The 18,396-nt window shown below is 40.4% G+C and overlaps 1 protein-coding gene across 7 annotated transcripts in view; it reads left to right on the plus strand.

The window, feature by feature from the left end:
- PHLDB2 (pleckstrin homology like domain family B member 2) overlaps positions 1-18,396 on the plus strand; it is a 198,862-nt gene that overhangs the window by 127,084 nt on the left and 53,382 nt on the right. For all 7 annotated transcript variants that reach the window (XM_019978192.2, XM_019978254.2, XM_070787601.1 and 4 more), the window contains 3 exons: positions 2,734-3,117; positions 11,818-11,961; positions 13,179-13,316. In XM_019978192.2, coding sequence (XP_019833751.2) covers positions 2,734-3,117; positions 11,818-11,961; positions 13,179-13,316 — 666 coding nt within the window. The remainder of the gene's footprint in view (positions 1-2,733; positions 3,118-11,817; positions 11,962-13,178; positions 13,317-18,396) is intronic.

Here is an 18,396-nt window from a genome sequence, read left to right on the forward strand (position 1 = left end):
CCTTTTCAAGAGAATGCACAGTAGGTTGCTTGTTTGGAAAGGTGGGTAGGAATTGGAGATATCAAAGAGGGTAGCTTCCTAACTCACCAGGTTGTCAGGTGAAGCGTCAAAGGAAATTGAATTTTAGGAAGAGAGCCACACATCTCAGGTTGCCCATCCCAGTTTTGGCTTGCTGTCCCAGCATAATTATTAATAGTGCTCTATTTGATTCTCAAAAGCGTCCTTCTGCAGAATGGCCGCCCTTGTTTCAGGTCATGCAGAGTGGAGAATATCGGCGTGATGAATGGGAAGGATGAAGAGAGCTCAGGGGAGAATTATGAAGGCGATTCTGCTCAGGGTTTTCCTTAAAAGGCTTCTCATGCTTTCCGAAATGCCTCGCAGACCTTTCTTCTGACGCACTCCTCACCATCAGTTTATTTTTCTTTGGTGCAGCTTCTGACGGGGCCAGTGCATCTCGGTGCAGTCCGGATTTCTGTTAGACTCGTGGGCAGCAGTGCTGCATGCGTGTGAGATTCAAGTCTGAACAGATTGGCTGTGAATGGGGTGATAAGAATAGAGAGAAGCACATAGCAGTAGACCAAACTTCCTGTGCACTCGCCTTGGAATACTGTTTCACCATCTGAAATAGCATTCATCTTAAGGCTGGGATCATTTATTCCCTCTGGAATTAAGCAATAGCGCTGGCAGCAAAAGAGACTATTTTGGGAAGGAGAGGTAGGAGGAATTTTGCCATGAGTGACAGACTGGGCAGAAGTACCTTTCATGCTTTTGAGGACTGCACTGTTCATTAGCAACTTGAGTAATAGAAATTGACAACTTTCCTATAATCCCAAACATAATGAATGTCAAGGCATACATACTGTCCTCTATGAAGAATAGCAAAGACTGTGTTTAGATGCTTTGACTTAATTCACCTACACTGCAGAAAGAGAACTTTTCCTTGGAGATTAGCCTCTAATGCAGATGCTCTTGAGAATGGGTAAATTATAACATCTTGTTCCTATCCCCTTCCTCACTTATGCCTTCCAGTTGTTTTTGCATATTCCCATGCAGACTTTGCTGGATTGTTAGAGAAGTTTAAAATAAGGCAGTGAATGCTGGGCCACTGCCACCCCCCACCAACTCCGCCCCGCATACACACGCTCCCTCCCTACAAAGCTGAGGTGGGTAGGACTTGGCAGCTGGTGGCAGCTGCAGAGATAAAATAAGCATCGGGACTCCTGGATGGACAGGGTGCAGAAGCTCCTGCGATGAGGTTGTGTAGCCGAGTGCCTTCCATGAGACTGAGGCCATGAGGATGGAGCTGCAGCTGGAGTCCAGAAGTTCAGGCAGTGAAAGGGAGGTGGGGCTTATAACAACCAGTTTAATAGTCCTTTTGATCAAGTTATTGCATTTTTGGAGTGTGGAAAGTACTTAAGAAGACAGATAAAAGTCATTTCATGCTAATTTGTCGTTTAATGGATGTATTTAATGAAAACCAGGGAATTATGTTGGCCTTTTCCTATTTGATTTTCCTATTTGATATTCTTCCACTAATAAAGAGTAAACTGCCTTCAGAATTTCGTCTCTACAGATTTGCTGTAAAATATTAAAAACAATAGCCCAGGGCTACTTAACATTTTTCTTTTTTTACTGGTAACCAGTTTGGAAAATGTTTCTCTGTGGAAGACTTTAGAATCCTCTTTTCAATGTGGTAGATGTAATGACAAGAGATTTTTTTGCTATTTTATTTTTTTTCTTTTCACTTTGGCAATTGAGCTAATGTGAGAGAAGATGTTGAGTTTCCTTACCTCAACAGTGCTGTCTAGGTTTATGATAAGCATTTTGTAAATTATATCCCCTTGTTCACAAACATATAGTTAATTTACTTAAAGTCAAAAATCATAAATATATACTTCTTTTTCTGGGGAGCTTGGTGCAGTGTCAGTTAGTGGTACCATTATAGACATCAATGGCTGGTATATTGATTTTTTAAAACAAACTATCATTTTATAGTTCAGCTGAATGATTCAAATATTTAATAGTTTCAGAATTTGAAATATATTGTTGTCTTCCTATCTGGACCTGATATTGAATATTCTTCATCTTCCTACAACATTCTCTTTTTTAAAAAATTATTTTAATTTATTCATGTGAGAAATTTGTGGGAAAGATCTTTATATCATGACAAGACATAAAAGTTTTCAAAGTTTTGAAGCATTTCAAGAAAAAAATAAAGAGCTAGTTATGCCTTTCAAATTAAACCTTTTTTAAAGTAGCATTTTTCTTTTGTGCATCTAAACAGTAGAATGATATTTCTATAGAAAGTTAGAGAATTAGTTTTAAGTGCAAATATAATACTAAGGCTACAATGATGAAAGAGCTATTGTTGAAGGTAGATAGTAGAGGGAGGCAAGGGGGTGAAGATTTCAAAAAGGAGATTAAAAAAAAATTTTTTTTAAGTGTTTGGAGAATTGACAAATCAGAAAAGGTCTCACTAAGTGCTAGTATGTGCTAGAATCAGCACTGGGATATACAAATAAAGAATTGAGTTTGGGAGGAACATCAGGCATTGTTGTTAAACCAGGTTTCATCTGGATTTTATAAATGGATTCATCAATGATAAAAAATATCACCAGCCAAGTGTCTGTGGGACTATGTGTGGGTTGAATTTACCAGTGGTCCCAGCCTCTTCTCTATGTGGAGTTGCTCCCTGCTCACAAACTCACCGACCTTCTGTCCTCTGTGTTCTAGGAGAGACAGCGTCTGGAGACCATCCTCAGCCTCTGTGCTGAGTACACAAAGCCTGACAGTCGTGTGTCCCCCGGCACCACCGTGGCAGATGTGCAGAAAATCAATAAAGAGCTGGAGAAACTGCAGCTCTCGGATGAGGAGTCTGTGTTTGAAGAAGCCCTGGTGAGCCCGGACACCAGGTACAGGTGCCACCAGAAAAGCGCTCTCCACGACGCGGACCTGGCAGGCTTTGGGAGCCTCAGTCAGAGCAGTGCCAGCTTCCTCCCGCCACGGGGCGCCAGGAATGATGAACTTCTCGGGGACCTCGCCAGGACTCCCCCGCCGCCCTCCTCTGCCTTTCTGAAAGCTTCCGGCGAGTCCGCTTACCTAAGTATCCTACCAAAGGTAAAGCCGGCCACACAGAGATTAGATACAGGGCCCGGACCGTGCATCTGCCCTGGCCTAGACATTAGGGGTCTTACTGCTTGTTTTCCAGAATGTTTGCAGTGAAGCAGCTACTCTGGTGGCTCAGACAGTAAAGAATCTAGCTGCAATGCAGGAGAACCAGGTTCAGTTCCTGGATGGGGGAAGATCCGGTGGAGGAGGAAATGGCAGTCCACGCCAGTATTCTTGCCTGGGAAATTCCATGGTCAGAGGAACCTGGTGGGCTACAGTCCATAGGGGTCGCAAAGAGTCAGACATGACTGAGCGACTAACACTAACGCTAGCTAAACAAGGTGCAGCAAATTCTAGTGTTTCCTATAAAGTAACACATTTAGACTCTAGAAAATGTAGCAGTACAGAAAGAGAAAGAGAAACAGTTTGACTTTTCCCTATCCCCTCTGGTTGCATACCTGAGAGATAAACACAGAGGGTCTTCCATACCTTCCCAATATTTCTGTGAACATGTGGCAATATAAGCATATTGAATTTATATATATAATATATATATTATATATATAAACATATACACAAGTATAGTGTTCTGCATGATGTTTTTCTCCTATTGAATGTCTTGAGCATCTTTGAATATTATTATAGACCGTTCTACCTCATTCTTACTGATGGTCAACTAGTATTTTATTGTTTGGAAATACTGTTTAAATTGTTACCAATATTTTACTAATAAAATCCATATGCAGCAAATATTCTGGAATATATATATTAGCACAAATTGTGCAAATGTGTCTGTGGAGTTGGTAGGTCAAAGAGGTTGTGTATTATTCATTTTAAACAATATTTCCAACTTATAATCTCAAAGACTGTGTGTATTTCCAGGTGACTCTTGAGAAGAGTTTATCCCTGCACCTTGTTATTTACACACTTGCCAAAGTATGTATCATCAAAATTTTCAATTTGCTAAGTTAATTATGTTTTAATTTGCTTGCCAGTTTAACTAGCAAGAATACTGGAGTGGGTAGCCATTCCCTTCTCCAGAGGATCTTCCGAACCCAGGGCTTGAACCAGGGTCTCCTGCATTGTAGGCAGATTCTTTACTGTCTGAGCCACCAGGGAAGTCCCCTCCTCACTGGATCTATATTGATCTGTATCAATAAATCTGTTTCTGTTTTGTTATGTTTATTTTTTTTAGGTTCCACATGCAAGTGCTAATATGCAGTATTTGTCTTTCTCTGGCTGACTTATTTCACTAAGCATAATATCCTCCAGGTCCATCCATGTTGTTGCAAATAGGAAATTTTCATTCTTTTTATGAATATTTCATTGTCCATATTTACCACATCCTCTTTAACCATTCATTTGTTACACTTAGGTTGCTTTCATTACTTGGCTATTATAAATAGTGTTGCTATAAACATTGAGGTGCATATATCTTTTCAAATTACTGTTTTTTTTTTTGTTTTCTTCAGATATATACCCAGGATTGGGACTTGCTGGATCATATGGTGATTCTGTTTTTAGTTTTCTTGAGAAAGCTGCATGCTGTTTTCCATAGAGGTTTGCAGTTTGTATTCCCGCCAGTAGTGTGCTAAGGTTCCCTTTGCTCCACACCCTCACCGACATATGTTATCTGTGAACTTCTTGAGGATAGCCATTCTGACAGGTGTGAGGTGATCTCACTGTGCTTATGACTTGCATTATTCTGATGATTGGCAATGTTGAGCATCTTTTCATGTGCCTCTTGGCCATCTGTATGTCTTCTTCAGAAAACTGTCTATTCAGGTCTTCTGCCCTTTTTAAAGCAGTTGTTTTTCTGATATTGAATTATATGAGCTGTATATTTTGAATATTAACTCTTTATTGGTTGTATCATTTGCAAATATTTTCTCCCATTCAGCAGGTTGTCTCTTCATTTTGGTGATGGTTTCCTTTGCTGCGAAAAAAAAACTTTTAAGCTTAATTAAGTCCTGTTTTTTTAGGGGGAGGGGGTTCCCTTGTACGTGACTCTATTTTCCTCTTGCTGCCTTTAAAATTCTCTTTTTAATCTCTAGCTTTTGCCATTTTAATTATGATATGTCTCAAAGTGGGTCTCTTTGAGTTCATCTTCTCTGAAACTACCTGTGCTTCCTGTACTAGAAATCTGTTTCCTTCTTCAGCTTTAGGAGCTTTCAGCCATAATTTCATCAAATACATTTTCTACCCCTTTCTCTTTTCATCTTCTGGGACCCCTGTAATGTGAATGTTAGAACACTTGATGTTGTCTCAGAAGTCCCTTGGTTGGTTTTTCTTGTTGCTATTTATGATTGGATGATTGCATTATTCTCTCTTCAGGATTTCTCATGTGTTCTTCTGTATCACCCAATCTGCTATTAATTCCTTCGAGTATATTCTTCATTTCAGTTGTTGTATTCTGGAGCTCCGTTTTTTAAAACATGTTTTAGTTCCTTGTTAAAATTCTTATTCTTTGTGTCTTTTTTTTTTTTTTAACCCAATTCAGTTGACATTCTTATTACTAATACTTTGAACCCTATTATCTGGTAAATTTTTATCTCTGTTTCATTAGGATTTTCTTCAGGTCTTTCTTCCCCCTTGTTCTTTCATTTGAAACATTTTCCTTTGTATTCCCATTATGTTTAACTTTATGAAATTTGTTGAAATATTTACATATCCTGATCTTGAATGGGGTATCCTTGTGTGTGAGTGCCTCTATGTGGTCTGCAAGTGCCCAGTGGCTTTGGTGGGAAAAGCTGGATCTGAAGTGAGCAAAGATCCCATCTTCTCCTGGGGTGTGCTGGCAGCTGTTATCTTGGTGAGAGGTAGGGCTGGAGATGGAGGGGCTAGAGCCCCAGCCAGGGGAAGCTGGCTTCTCCCATGTTCAGTGGCTGTCACTTCCCTGTCTGGGTGTCAGCAGAGCTCAAGGTGCTGGACCAGAAGCCCTGAGGGTCAAGTCCAGGCGGGTTCCTTTTCTTCTAAATGTGCACTCCCTCCCCTGAATACAGCACCTCTGTCCTGGTGGGGAGCTGCTCAGGAGCAAGAGAAGCTAGATCAGGCACTTGTTGCAGACAGGAGCAGTTGTGGGAAACCAGCCAGACTCTCCACACTGTTTTCAGTCTGCTTCCTCCCCCTTGTTACCTAGAGCAGGCAGACGTGTGCACCTGCTCTTCGTGAGCAGAGTCTCCGCTTCTTAAGCCTCTCCTGTAAGTCCCACAGTTTTCAAACCAGCTAAGGGAACCTGTCTTCCCTGGGTTGGACCCTACGGCTGGTGTGCCCTAACTTCACAGGGGGCGTCTCTGAGCCCATCATATCCCCCCTCCTCCTCTGTGTCCTGCTTGGGGCATGGGTCCTGCTTGCTTTCATCTCCTCTCTTCATGCCCGATTCCATGTGGATCTTTACTGCCTTGCTTGTAGCAGAGCCTTTCCTCCAGACTCCTGTTTGTGTCCAGCTAAAGCTGGATACATCTAGATGTATCCTTGATGTGTTTGTCAGGATGGTGAGCTCGGCGTCCTCCTACTCTACCATCTTGATCTCCCTTGTCTTCCTTGTCACTGATTTTTTAAAAAAATGCTTTGTCTCAGTACTAGGAGCTATTGTGGTGATAAGGACATTAGTCTTTTATCATGAGTCGTCTTCCCCTTGACATTATTAATGACTGTTTCAGATATATTGGACATTTATCAGTTCAGTTCAGTCGCTCAGTTGTGTCAGACTCTTTGCAACCCCATGGACTGCAACATGCCAGGCTCCCCTGTAAACTCCCGGAACTTGCTCAAAAACTCATGTCCATTGAGTTGGTGATGCCATCCAACCATCTCATCCTTTGTCAGCCCCTTCTCCTGAAAAGGTTGTGTAAAGAGTTTCTATTCGTCCTCCTTGCTTTCCTAGAGTATCTCCTATTATTTACATCTTGCCTAAGTATGATGGTGGGCTTCCCTGGTGGCTCAGATGATAAAGAATCTGCCTGCAATGCAGGAGACCCAGGTTCCACCCCTGGATCAGGAAGATGCCCTGGAGAAGGAAACGGCAACCCACTCCAGTATTCTTGCCTGGAGAATCCCATGGACAGAGGAACCATGGACAGAGGAACCCTACAGTCCATGGGGTCGCAAAGAGCCGGACACGACTGAGCGAGTAACACATATAAGTATGGTACATTCATCAAGATTTATGAACCAATTTTGATATACAATATTGACTAAAGACTGCAGTTTACATTAAGGAGATCTTCTCATATTGTATGCTTCCCTGATAACTCAGATGGTAAAGAATCCACCTGCAATTCAGGAGACTTGGGTTCAATCCCTAGGTCAGAAAGATCTCCTGGAGAAGGAAAGGGCTACCCATTCCAGTATTTTTGCCTGGAGAATATTATGGACAGAAGAGCCTGGCGGACTGCAGTTCATGGGGTTGCAAAGAGTCAGACATGACTGAGCGACTAAGCATACACATACTTCATAGTGTATGGTTCTGTTGGTTTTGACAAGTGCAATGTGTAATATGTCCATCGTTGCTATCTCATACATAATAATGTCATCACCCTAAGAATCTCCTGGATTCAACCTATTCATTTCTCTTCCCCGCTCTCGTGAAACCTTGTGAGCCATCATTCTTTTTATTGTCTCTATAGTTTTGCCTTTCCCGGTGCAACAAAACTTTTTGAATGTTTCTAGTCAGAAATATACCTACCTATAGAGTTCGCCCGTGTATTCATCAGGACTCTGGAGTGTTCAACCCTTGTTTCTTCTAATGACTAGAAGAGTAATTCTCAAAGGAGAGGAATTCTGAATAGGACTTCTGTCTCTCCTGCTAGAAAGTTGCAGTGGTTAGAAACTAGGATGGGGGGTAGAAATAAAAAATTGTTGGTGTTCAGGCAAAGTAAATGACCCATCATTTGAACATCTGAGCTGTTGTCATCAGACATGGGGCTTCCTGCACTTTTTATCTTAAATCCTTTCACTCTTTTCCTTCATAGATCTGCCAAACTTTTGTTAAAACAGTGAGCTGTGTGCTCTGAGGACTAACTTTTGGGAGACCCATTTCCTCCTGAAGGGCTTCCCAGGTAGCACTAGTGGTAAAGAATCTGCCTGCCAATGCAGGAGACTCAAGAGACCTGGATTCCATCCCTGGGTTGGGAAGATCCTCTGGAAGAGGGCGTGACAACCCACTCCAGTATTCTTGTCTGGAGAATCCCATGGTCTTGTCTGGAGAATCCCATGGACAGGGAAGCCTGGCGGGCTTCAGTCCATGGGGCAGCAGAGAGTCAGACACAAATGAGCGTCTAAGCATACACACACACACTGTTTCCTCCTGAAGAGGGCTGTGACAAGAAAACTGTTGGATATAAATGAGCAGATTTTGACAGATGTTTCTCATTGCCCCAGTATGCTTCTGGGAAATAGGAGGACTTTGAAGCTTGGAACATCTTCCTTACAGCACACAGCGGAACACTGTGTCTCCTTTAGAGACAGGAACCATCAAGGGAACCTCTGGGTATCACACAGCAGCTTTGGCAGAGTGCAGCTGAGAGGCAGTGGGTTCCAGGGAATGGGTTTTTCATTTTTGATTCTCTGAAGACAGACATATGTTACCTTGAGACAGGAGATAGAAGAATCTTTAAAAAAAAAGTCCTGTTTTTTTTTTTAAATGGTCTTCCTTTTTGAGTGTTTTTGGATTATTTACTTAACACAGTACAGTGTTTGTTATTATCGATCTGAGGAATGGAGAAGAATGTGAAAAACACAAAGATTTTAATGATATTTAGAAAGCCTGAAATTCACCATTTTGACTTTGCTTTTATCTAACACTTAAAGATGCAGATGACCTTGGAAACATGCTCTTTTTAATTGGCTTTATGAATCTGTCTACCACCACCTGAGGTGAAAGCTGAAAACAACTCACTCTTTTTTTTTCCTTGCAGTTTTATTGATATATAATTGACATACAGCACTATATAAATTTAAAGGGTACAGCCTAATGACTTGACTTACATGTTTTGCAAAATGATGGCTGCAATACATTTAGTTAATTCCATCTCCTCGTGTATTTGCCAAAAAAATATTTTTTCTCTTGTGGTGAAAACTTTTCTACTCTTTTTGAGTAATCATGTAATCATTCTGTCTACAGTGGAAACCTTTCACACTTGCAACACTCTCTGATCTCAAGAGGTTTCTAAGTTAATCTATCTGATTTTTTTTTATGGTAATGTATAAGGTTCCACTGAGAGTGAAGTGTTTTAATAAAATCATATATTGTGCATCCCCAGATGTGCTGTTTTTGAGTTAATTCCATCCACATGCACACAGAAAGGGGAGATAGGAGTAGGAATAAGACAATTTCCATTTACCGTACCTGCCCCTCCTTTTTTGCATATTTCTTCTTAGAAACCTGTTGAGATCAGAGATCTGCACACACACACACACACACACAAGGAAGGGTAGATGCAAATTGTCTTGTCCCTACTGTCTCTCCTTTCTGTGTGTGTGCAGATGGAGTTAACACAAAAACAATATATCTGGGTATGCACAATATGTGTGCTTTTATTAAAACATCACTCTCAGTGGAACCCTGTACATTACTATAAAAAAATAAGATAGATTAAAATTCCACTTTTTTCTGTCACCACAAACTAAAGCTGTTTAGTGGCTACCACACCCTTGGTACTCTTTTGTTTTTTATTTGGATATAAATGAGAGTCCAGTATCCTCATCCCTTTCTATTACAAACCAGAGTTTTAGAACGCCCCTTGAAGATTTTCCTTTTTATAAATAACAGTAGCAAAAGTCAATACCTAGATAACTTTTACTGCTACAAACAGACTATCAAGTTGTCTTTTATTAGACCTATTGTGATAAATTTTCTAGAAATGTTGAGTTATACAGATACTTAGAAGTGCCACTGTTACCTATCAATATAGTTTTGCAGATTGTTCAGTTTTTCTTTTCTTTTGATGCTTTGCTTCCACCAGTGAAAGATATTTTTAAATCATGTTGGAAGTTGAAACCTAATATGAAATGTTGACCCAACAGGATACTGGCCTTCTTAAGGCTTTCCTGCTAGGATTACTCCTCAATGATTTAGGAATGCCATTCACTATTGCAGGCATTCCTCATGCCCTAAAACTGGCCACCCAAGCCTTAGGACAATGAGATTAATTGTCTGTGAAGAAAGGTCACAGGTTGTTTTATTAGTTGATGAGATACTGGATTTAAGATGACAGTTTAAAATCTAAATATCAGCAAACAAATAAACAGAGGGCTTGAAAGGCCTTCTAATCTTTGCTCTAGTCAACCTGAGATGTGTAACTTCTCAATGGTTAAATTTTGAGAAGCAGTAAAGTAGGGTTAAGAATAAAGAATGTTAATAAAGAATAAAGAAACGGACATGATGCCTGTCTTCTTACAGTAATTTTTAGGATTGTTAAGTACGTTAAATGAATTTAGAGACACAAAATGTTAGTGGTTTCTTTGGTTAATTTGAATGTTATTTTCGGTGGTTAATGAGTGATCTTCAGCAATTTATGTATTATAACTTGGCTGCTGTTTCCAATTTGCAATTGTGAAATTATATAATCATTGACTTACTGGTGCAAAGAAATTGCTTCTTTTTCAAAGAGAGATAAAATTAAATAAATAATGCCTATATTGGCATCCCTTGCCTTATAGAAAGACTGGTCTCCACCAGGGGATATACGAAATAACTAACTTGAAATTCTTGAAAAAAGAAGCTATTTTCAATTTATTGTATCTCTTCTTAAAATAATTGGCAGTCACATTTTGGTTGCGTGTATGATCTAAATATTCCTTTCTTTTCTGGGCATTTGTTATAACTCTGTTCAGAGGTGTAAGTATGCCTTATCTCACTTAATTTCTTTGCTAACTTTCTCATTCCTTGTGAAGGATGTCAGTTTTTCCATGACATAATTTTATGAATAATGGCCAATATCCTATTTCATGTCACAAAAGCTCAGTGGCCCAGTTAGTGTCTTCATCAGTACATAGGTAAGTAGTAAATAATAAGTAGTGTGCTAATGCAAAAACGGAAACATGAAGTAACTTGGTATTAATTGTGTAATTTTAAATCATTCTGAGGGTTGCCAAAGTAGTAACGTAATACTGTCCTGCTTATTAACTTTATGGAACATATCAGTGAGGTGGGGCCAAATACCATGTCCCCATTTACCATCTTGTATTGGAAAGAATATCAATAAGGATTGCTCATTTGCAGATAGCCCTAGCAGTGGGACCCAGCAGAAATTCTGCAGACTTGTAGGAAGTGTATTCCCTTGGAGACAGGAGAGAACATGGAGCTTGTAATGAAGGTAGCAGAGTGCCCAAGAGACATTCCTGAGGAAGATGTCAGAAGTCTCCTCTAGATCCTAGTTCTCTGCACTCCAAACTTTATCTGTAACCTGAGAGAAGTCACTACAATCTCTGTGGACTACAGCTTCCTCATCTATATTACCTCTTAGTTATTTTGGTATTAAAAGGACATGAATTTGTTCACTGAACCTGATTTGTAGAAGCTTACCTGAAACGCTATCTACTGGGGTTCTCTGGGACCATGCAGAGTTCCAAGTAAACAGTCACAGGGATGCTTTTCGAGTTCAAATAGACACAGACTGTGAAATGCTAGACTTGTGACTGCTTTATTAACTGCGAAATTCTGGCACTGAAGTGTGACTAGCCCTTTTATGTGTTGATTAATCACAGACCCCAGAGGGTATAAGTGAAGAACAAAGGATTCAGGAGTTGACTGCGATGGAAGAGACCCGGATAGCAATTCTGAACAACCTTGAGGAACTTGAACAAAAAATCAAAGATATAAATGACCAGATGGAGGAATCTTCCAGAGAGGTACAAACCACGAGTTCACTTATTACCCTCTCCCAGTTTTCTTTCTTTCCTTTAGCTTAAATATAGCAATACCTCTTAGGGCACAGGCCTTGGGTAGGCCAGAATACATAGAGGTCAACATGAGCAAATATTCATGGAATGGGTACATATGTGGGGTATATATAATTGCCTTTTTAAAATGTTTCTTCTTTCTGTATTTTTATTCATCCAACGAGATAAACATAGGAAGCCATTTTTAATATATGTTATGTAACTGACTTTGTCTTAACTGGTGTATGCTTTCTGACCTGCTTCAAGATCTATCAGCTGAGGTACCATATATTTAGACATTTAAGCTCAAATCCAACAAACATTTTTGTAAGCATGTTAAGTATGAGTTGAGTATCATCTTGGCACTATGGAGGGATTTACATGTGAATCAATCATAGACCTTACTTTCCGGAGGTTTGCAAACCTCTAAAGGAGACAGACATATACAGTATGCTGCTGCTGCTGCTGCTAAGTCGCTTCAATCGTGTCCGACTCTGTGTGACCCCATAGACGGCAGCCCACCAGGCTCCCCCGTCCCTGGGATTCTCCAGGCAAGAACACTGGAGTGGGTTGCCATTTCCTTCTCCACATATACGGTATAACTACAGTTAAAGAAAAGGGTGATTTTTTCATACCTCCATGGAGTGAGCAGGAGGCGCTCATTTTGCCCAAGAAGGATCTTCATGTCTGTTCTCACAGCTGATGCAAACAGCCCATGTGTGGAAGGGAATGCTCATCTGTCATGTACAGACCCTGGAAGCCCCTCCTGCTGGCATTGCTGGAAATGCAGTGCTTGCTTGATGGACTGAGTGTAGTTTTTACTTTCTGTGCTCTAGGGACAAACAGAGATAGTGACTGCTCTCAAGATGGTTCACACTTGAGCCTGAATCTAAGCAAATAGGCAAAATTACCTTGAGAAGTAAGCGAAAAGGCGGGGAGGGCATCATAGAAAAATTAAATAAAAAGATAGCCAGTGTTCTTAGCAAGTATATTCTGGCCTCCCTACTTTCTCATATAACAATTCTGAGTCTCGCATGGACTCTCTGGAGTGTTTACTGGGCTCCATAATCTGACTGATAACAGTAGTACTCTTTGCCATTTGTACCTGTTAAAAATACACCTTTAAAGAAGGCAGCTGGAAATTTCCCTGAAGGTGAAACATGTCTGACCTTTGTTTGTGTCTTCAGCTGGATATGGAATGTGCTCTCTTGGATGGAGAACAAAAATCAGAAACAACTGAACTTATGAAAGAGAAGGAGATTTTGGATCATCTAAACCGGAAAATCACAGAACTGGAAAAGAACATTGTTGGTGAAAAGACCAAGGTAAAAAGAAAATTATATTTGATACAAATTTTTTGGGCAAAATGGTGGTCCCATTGATTAAATTTAAATGTTGTATAAATTGTGGTTTTGGATTTGTGTGTCCTGTTCTAGGAGACAGTGACACTAGAAAAAAGTCTTCAGATGAGGTAAGTCGCTGCAGACTAAGAACTGTCAGGTTCTTAGTCAGAGCAGCTGATGCTGAGATAGTAGAACCTGCTTAATTTTTGAGCTGATATTTGTGGCAGTTTATCCCTCGTGAGATGAGTGAATTGCTTTTTTCCATTAGCCTTTCTGCTCTTCTGATTCCACTTTTTTTTAAAGAATCATTTTAGTACTTTGGAACTTCTTTACTACTGGTGCCCTGAAAGGATGGCTTAAGCATTTTCAAATATGGTTGCCTCACTTCTTTTCATTTTTCTGTGTATTAAAAAGGTGAATGGGAACCGTTCATCTCATCTGTCTTGCCTTGCCATTGGCTTCAATGCAAGTGCACCGCTCTTAGAAAAATACATTGGGGTTTTCAGGGGATCCTCACACACTGCCAAGTGAAAACTATGAAATACAGTTGACACTTATTTTGGAAAAAGTTTTACTTACACTTTTTAGGCCATAGCCTAAATGTTAGCTGATCCCTCCTAGGGAATATGAAGAATTACTTGGAGTTTTTAGAATTCAAGGTAGTAGTTGGGTTTTTGGTTTTTGTTGTTGTTGTTGTTTTTTGTTTATTTCTTCTGGAAAATACTTCATTTACTGTCATCCTAAATTCTAAGTCAGCTACAGCTAAATTCAGCCTAAATTAAAAATTAAAATTACAATTTGAAAACAAAAACAAATGAGCTTACATTCTTTCTTGATCATCGAGTTCTCCTCTAAACTGAGAAAAAGAAAAATAATTTCAGTTTGAGTAAATTGCACTGGTAATATGTGGAGAGGATTTCTGCTGCATGTGGCTTCCTTTTTAGGCTTCTCTTTGTTTGAAACCTATAAATAATGGCATTTGATCTTGGTGCCAGAGGGTGAGCTCAAAAAGATATTGTCAGAAATTAAAATCAGATTAAAAACTACATATCAATTTCTTGGTTGCCTGCTTGTCAAGATTCAACTGCACATCTTTTTCATGGTAAAGTTTATGTATGTGCCTTTGGGCTCCAGACTTTGAAACAGTAAAGAATCCATTTGAGTAGTGGACATATTTTTCTTTAAAAGCTCAAAACCATATGAAATCATTGATTTTCTAGTTCTGCCGCACAGGAATATTATGGTTTCCAAAGATTCTGCACTGATACAGCAAGGAACTTTTGTTGGAGGCATCAGGTGTCTTTGTTTTGGTGCTTACTAGTATTTTACTGTTTATGTCAAACTGGAAAGCTTGTGGGGCATAGGAATGGGGTATCAGATTCTCTGTGAACCTGTCTGCCTTCCCCGTCCGTGTAGTTGTTTGTCTTTGTGTAACCCACATATGACACAGCCTATAAATTCCATACACAAAAGTGAAGTAAGTTGAGTGAGTGCTAAATCTCACTTTTCAGGGCCAGTTGTGTGATATTCTCCAGACTAAGGTGGAGATGGAACTCTAGTAACATGGGTGGAAACAAATAAAGAGGAGGCTACTTACAGATTGTTCTTTATTGTATCCTTCCTATTATTATTTTGAAGAGAGGGGACAGTGGGGGCTTGAAGTATAGAACCAGCTCACACAGCTGTTAGGGGATTAGTTGGTCTCGGAAGGTGGGATTATTGTCTGTCATCACATGGTATGAAAAATGACAGAAACTGGCTTTGGGTGAGAGATTCCAGAGGAGAACGAGGGAAGTGAAAGCAGACTGGCCTAGATGATGTTACTGCATATTCTTGACAACCAAACTCACATAGAGACTGAATACCTCTTGGCAGCATCACTGTTTCTCAAATAAAGTTACTCTACTGTTTTATGGCATGGCTATTTCATACCTTCCCTCTGTTCAAACTTCTAGTCCAATTTCCTCCCCTTGGCTCTAAGATGATCTCACCACCTACTTCACTTAGAAATGAGAGCATTTCATCCTCACAAAGAAAGGCTCGTGTGTGTGCGTGCTAAGTTGCTTCAGTCACGTCTGACGGTTTGTGACCCCACAGGCTGTAGCCCGCCAGACCTCTCTGTCCATGAGATTCTCCAGCCAAGAAAACTGGAGTGGGTTGCCATGCCCTCTTCCAGGGGATCTTCCCGACCCAGGGATTGAACCCGAGTCTCTTATGTCTCCTGCATTGGCAGGCAAGTTCTTTACCACTAGCACCGCCTGGGAAGCCCAAGGAAGGCTCTTTTCCCCTCAAAGACCAGTCCCTTTGTATGTGCCCAGGGTACCGTCCCACCGTCTAGAGGTTTTTTGGTCCTTCTGTTCCCAGCTCCCCCCCCATCCACTCCCTCTTTACTGGACCTGTACTGCCAGTATGCCACCGTTATTATTTTTAAAAATTGGTTCAGGATGGGGAACACATGTACACCCATGGCTGATTCATGTGAATGTATGGCAAAACCCACCACAATATTGTAAAGTAATTAGCCTCCAATTAAAATAAATAAATTAAAAAAACAAACAAAAATTTTATTATTATTTAAAAATAAAGTTCCTTCCAGTGACTATCTTAGCTAGTTTCTCTTCAGCTGTAGCCGAGCTTTTCAGTTTTCTCAGTACACTATATGATCTCTTGCTCAGTTAACCGTTCCTCCCATTCTTGTTCCACTGCTCCGTCAGATTTGCTCCTGTTCATACTACTACCTTAGTGCAGCCTAACCCACCTACTGGGTGCTTTTCAGCCCTCTTATGAGCACACTTCTGTTCAGCGTTCAAGATAAGGGACAACTCTTTTCCCAGGCACTACCCCCTACCCAACCCCTTTGCCTCCAGTACCTCACTCTTCTGGCTTTCCTTCCTGTCCTCTTACTTTTCTCTCTGACATTTCCATCTGAGTTCCCCTTGCTTCTTCCTCTGCCTCTGCCCAGCCAGTTGTTAAGAGTGTCTCTGATCTGAACCACCTTCTTCTCTTTTTTTTTTTAAGCAAGATCAAACTTTCCCAGAAGTTAACAGAAAAATTCTGTGCCTTCTCATTGGTCTGAATTAAGATAATATGCCTTGACTCATTCACTTTTTTGTTTAAAAATTGAGGTGTAATTGACATATGATATTATATTAGTTTCAGGTATCAATGTAATTATTCAATATTTGTGTACACCGTGGAATGATCTCCACAGTATGTCTAGTTAACACCCACCATCTCTTGTTGAGAACTCTCTTCTCTTGTATTTTCACATTCTTTTATAGCCAGAGCTTCAAATAACCTGTATGCACTGGTTACTGTCAAATGTATGTCTTTAGTCCACAACCTGTTTCTGAACTTCTGACTCATATCCTGTAGCCCAGCTGATATCTCCACTGAGAGATTTCTCAGGTATTTCCAGCTGAACACCCCGTAACTGAACTCTTGATCTCATCTTTCCCTTTGCCTTCCATACACCTCCCCTACTTCCATTCCTGTTTTTCCTCTAGTTTTCCCACCAGGAAATGGCATCTTTATACACCTATATGCCCAAAGAGAAACCTGGAAGTAGATCTTGATATTTCTTTCTCTATCAACCCCACTTCTAATTGATTACAATGCTATTTTTCAATTACTTTAACTTCTCTGCATCTCCCCTAATAGCATTCTCTTCAAAATCATCAACATTTCCTTTTGAGTTCCATTTCTGTTTGCTTCCCTTCAGCCCATTTTCTTCACAGCAGCCAGTGTGACTTTTAAAAAATATAAATTAGGTCACATCATTCTGATTTGTATTCCCCTGTATTTTATATGAACCTAAATTCCTTATCTGTCCTGTTTCTATTACTTTTCTCCCCTCTTCACATCGCTCACATGGTGGCCTTCTTTCTATTTGTTCAAAGATCCACCCCACCCTCTGCCCCTGCCAAGGTCCCTTGCAGATCAGCTTGCCTTGCCTGGAATCTCCTTTCCCATATTCTGTGTCTGGTTGGTTCTGTCTTTCAAGGCTTGAGCTCAGTGTTAGTTTTTCAGAAAAACTCTACCAGCCCTTTCCAGCTCAGATGGTATGCTCTCTGTTGTTCTATCAGTCCTTTCACAAATCACATTTTATCATTTATATTTGTTTTGGTTTTGTTAGATATGTATTTCCCTCTCTAGCCTGTGAAATAGAGGCAGGCACTGTTATCCACTGTTTATCCAGCTCATAAGAGGTGCCAAAATACCGCCCAGTATTCTTGGGGAATATTGTCCTTGGATCTTCTGCTAACGGCGAGTCCTGGCTAAGTCTGAACAGAAACGTGGAGCCAAACACCTGCTTAAGAGCTACGTGCAGCCAAGTTTCAGGACAGCTGGGATAGTCTGCCCAAGTGCTCATGCCAGGCGGCTCGTCGAGCCAGGGCGTAAGACAGAAGAAGGAAGTGGCCTTTACCCTTTTGGATCTCGTTTCCTTTCCCATACACCTGTTGCTGCTGTCAGATATAAACGGTGGAATGAGAAAACCAAAACCTGGAAAGATATCCCTGTTGGGCAAACTCCAATTCAGATGTCGGCAGCACATCCTGAAAGCCTGGCTCTCATTTTTTGGAGACAGGGCCTGGAGCCATAGGAGAAAAGTTTAACATCGCATGAGAGTTCAAATCCTGGTGTGAAATTATCGACATTGTTTCCTTGGCTCTCAAGATCAGACTTTAATGTTATTTCTTTTAGCTTATTTGGGAACTATCATTCTGTTTTCCGTGCTTAGTATAAATTGATGTGTTTCATAGGTGACCGCTATTTATTATATGGTACTATACTATGCTCACTTGTGTCTGACTCTTTGTAACCCCATAGACTCCATGGAATTCTCCAGGCCATACTGGAGTGTAGCCTTTTCCTTCTCCAGGAGATCTTCCTGGATTAAACCCAGGTCTCCTGCATTGCAGGCAGATTCTTTACCCTCTGAGCTACCAGGGAAGCTCAAAATATAAACTACAGACATAATAATATATACAACATAAAATATAGACATGTATTTGTTGAATATATATACATACATATATGTATTGTGTATATATATGTGCAC

Source organism: Bos indicus, chromosome 1 (genome assembly GCF_029378745.1).
Source record: "Bos indicus isolate NIAB-ARS_2022 breed Sahiwal x Tharparkar chromosome 1, NIAB-ARS_B.indTharparkar_mat_pri_1.0, whole genome shotgun sequence".
Lineage (NCBI taxonomy): Eukaryota > Metazoa > Chordata > Mammalia > Artiodactyla > Bovidae > Bos > Bos indicus.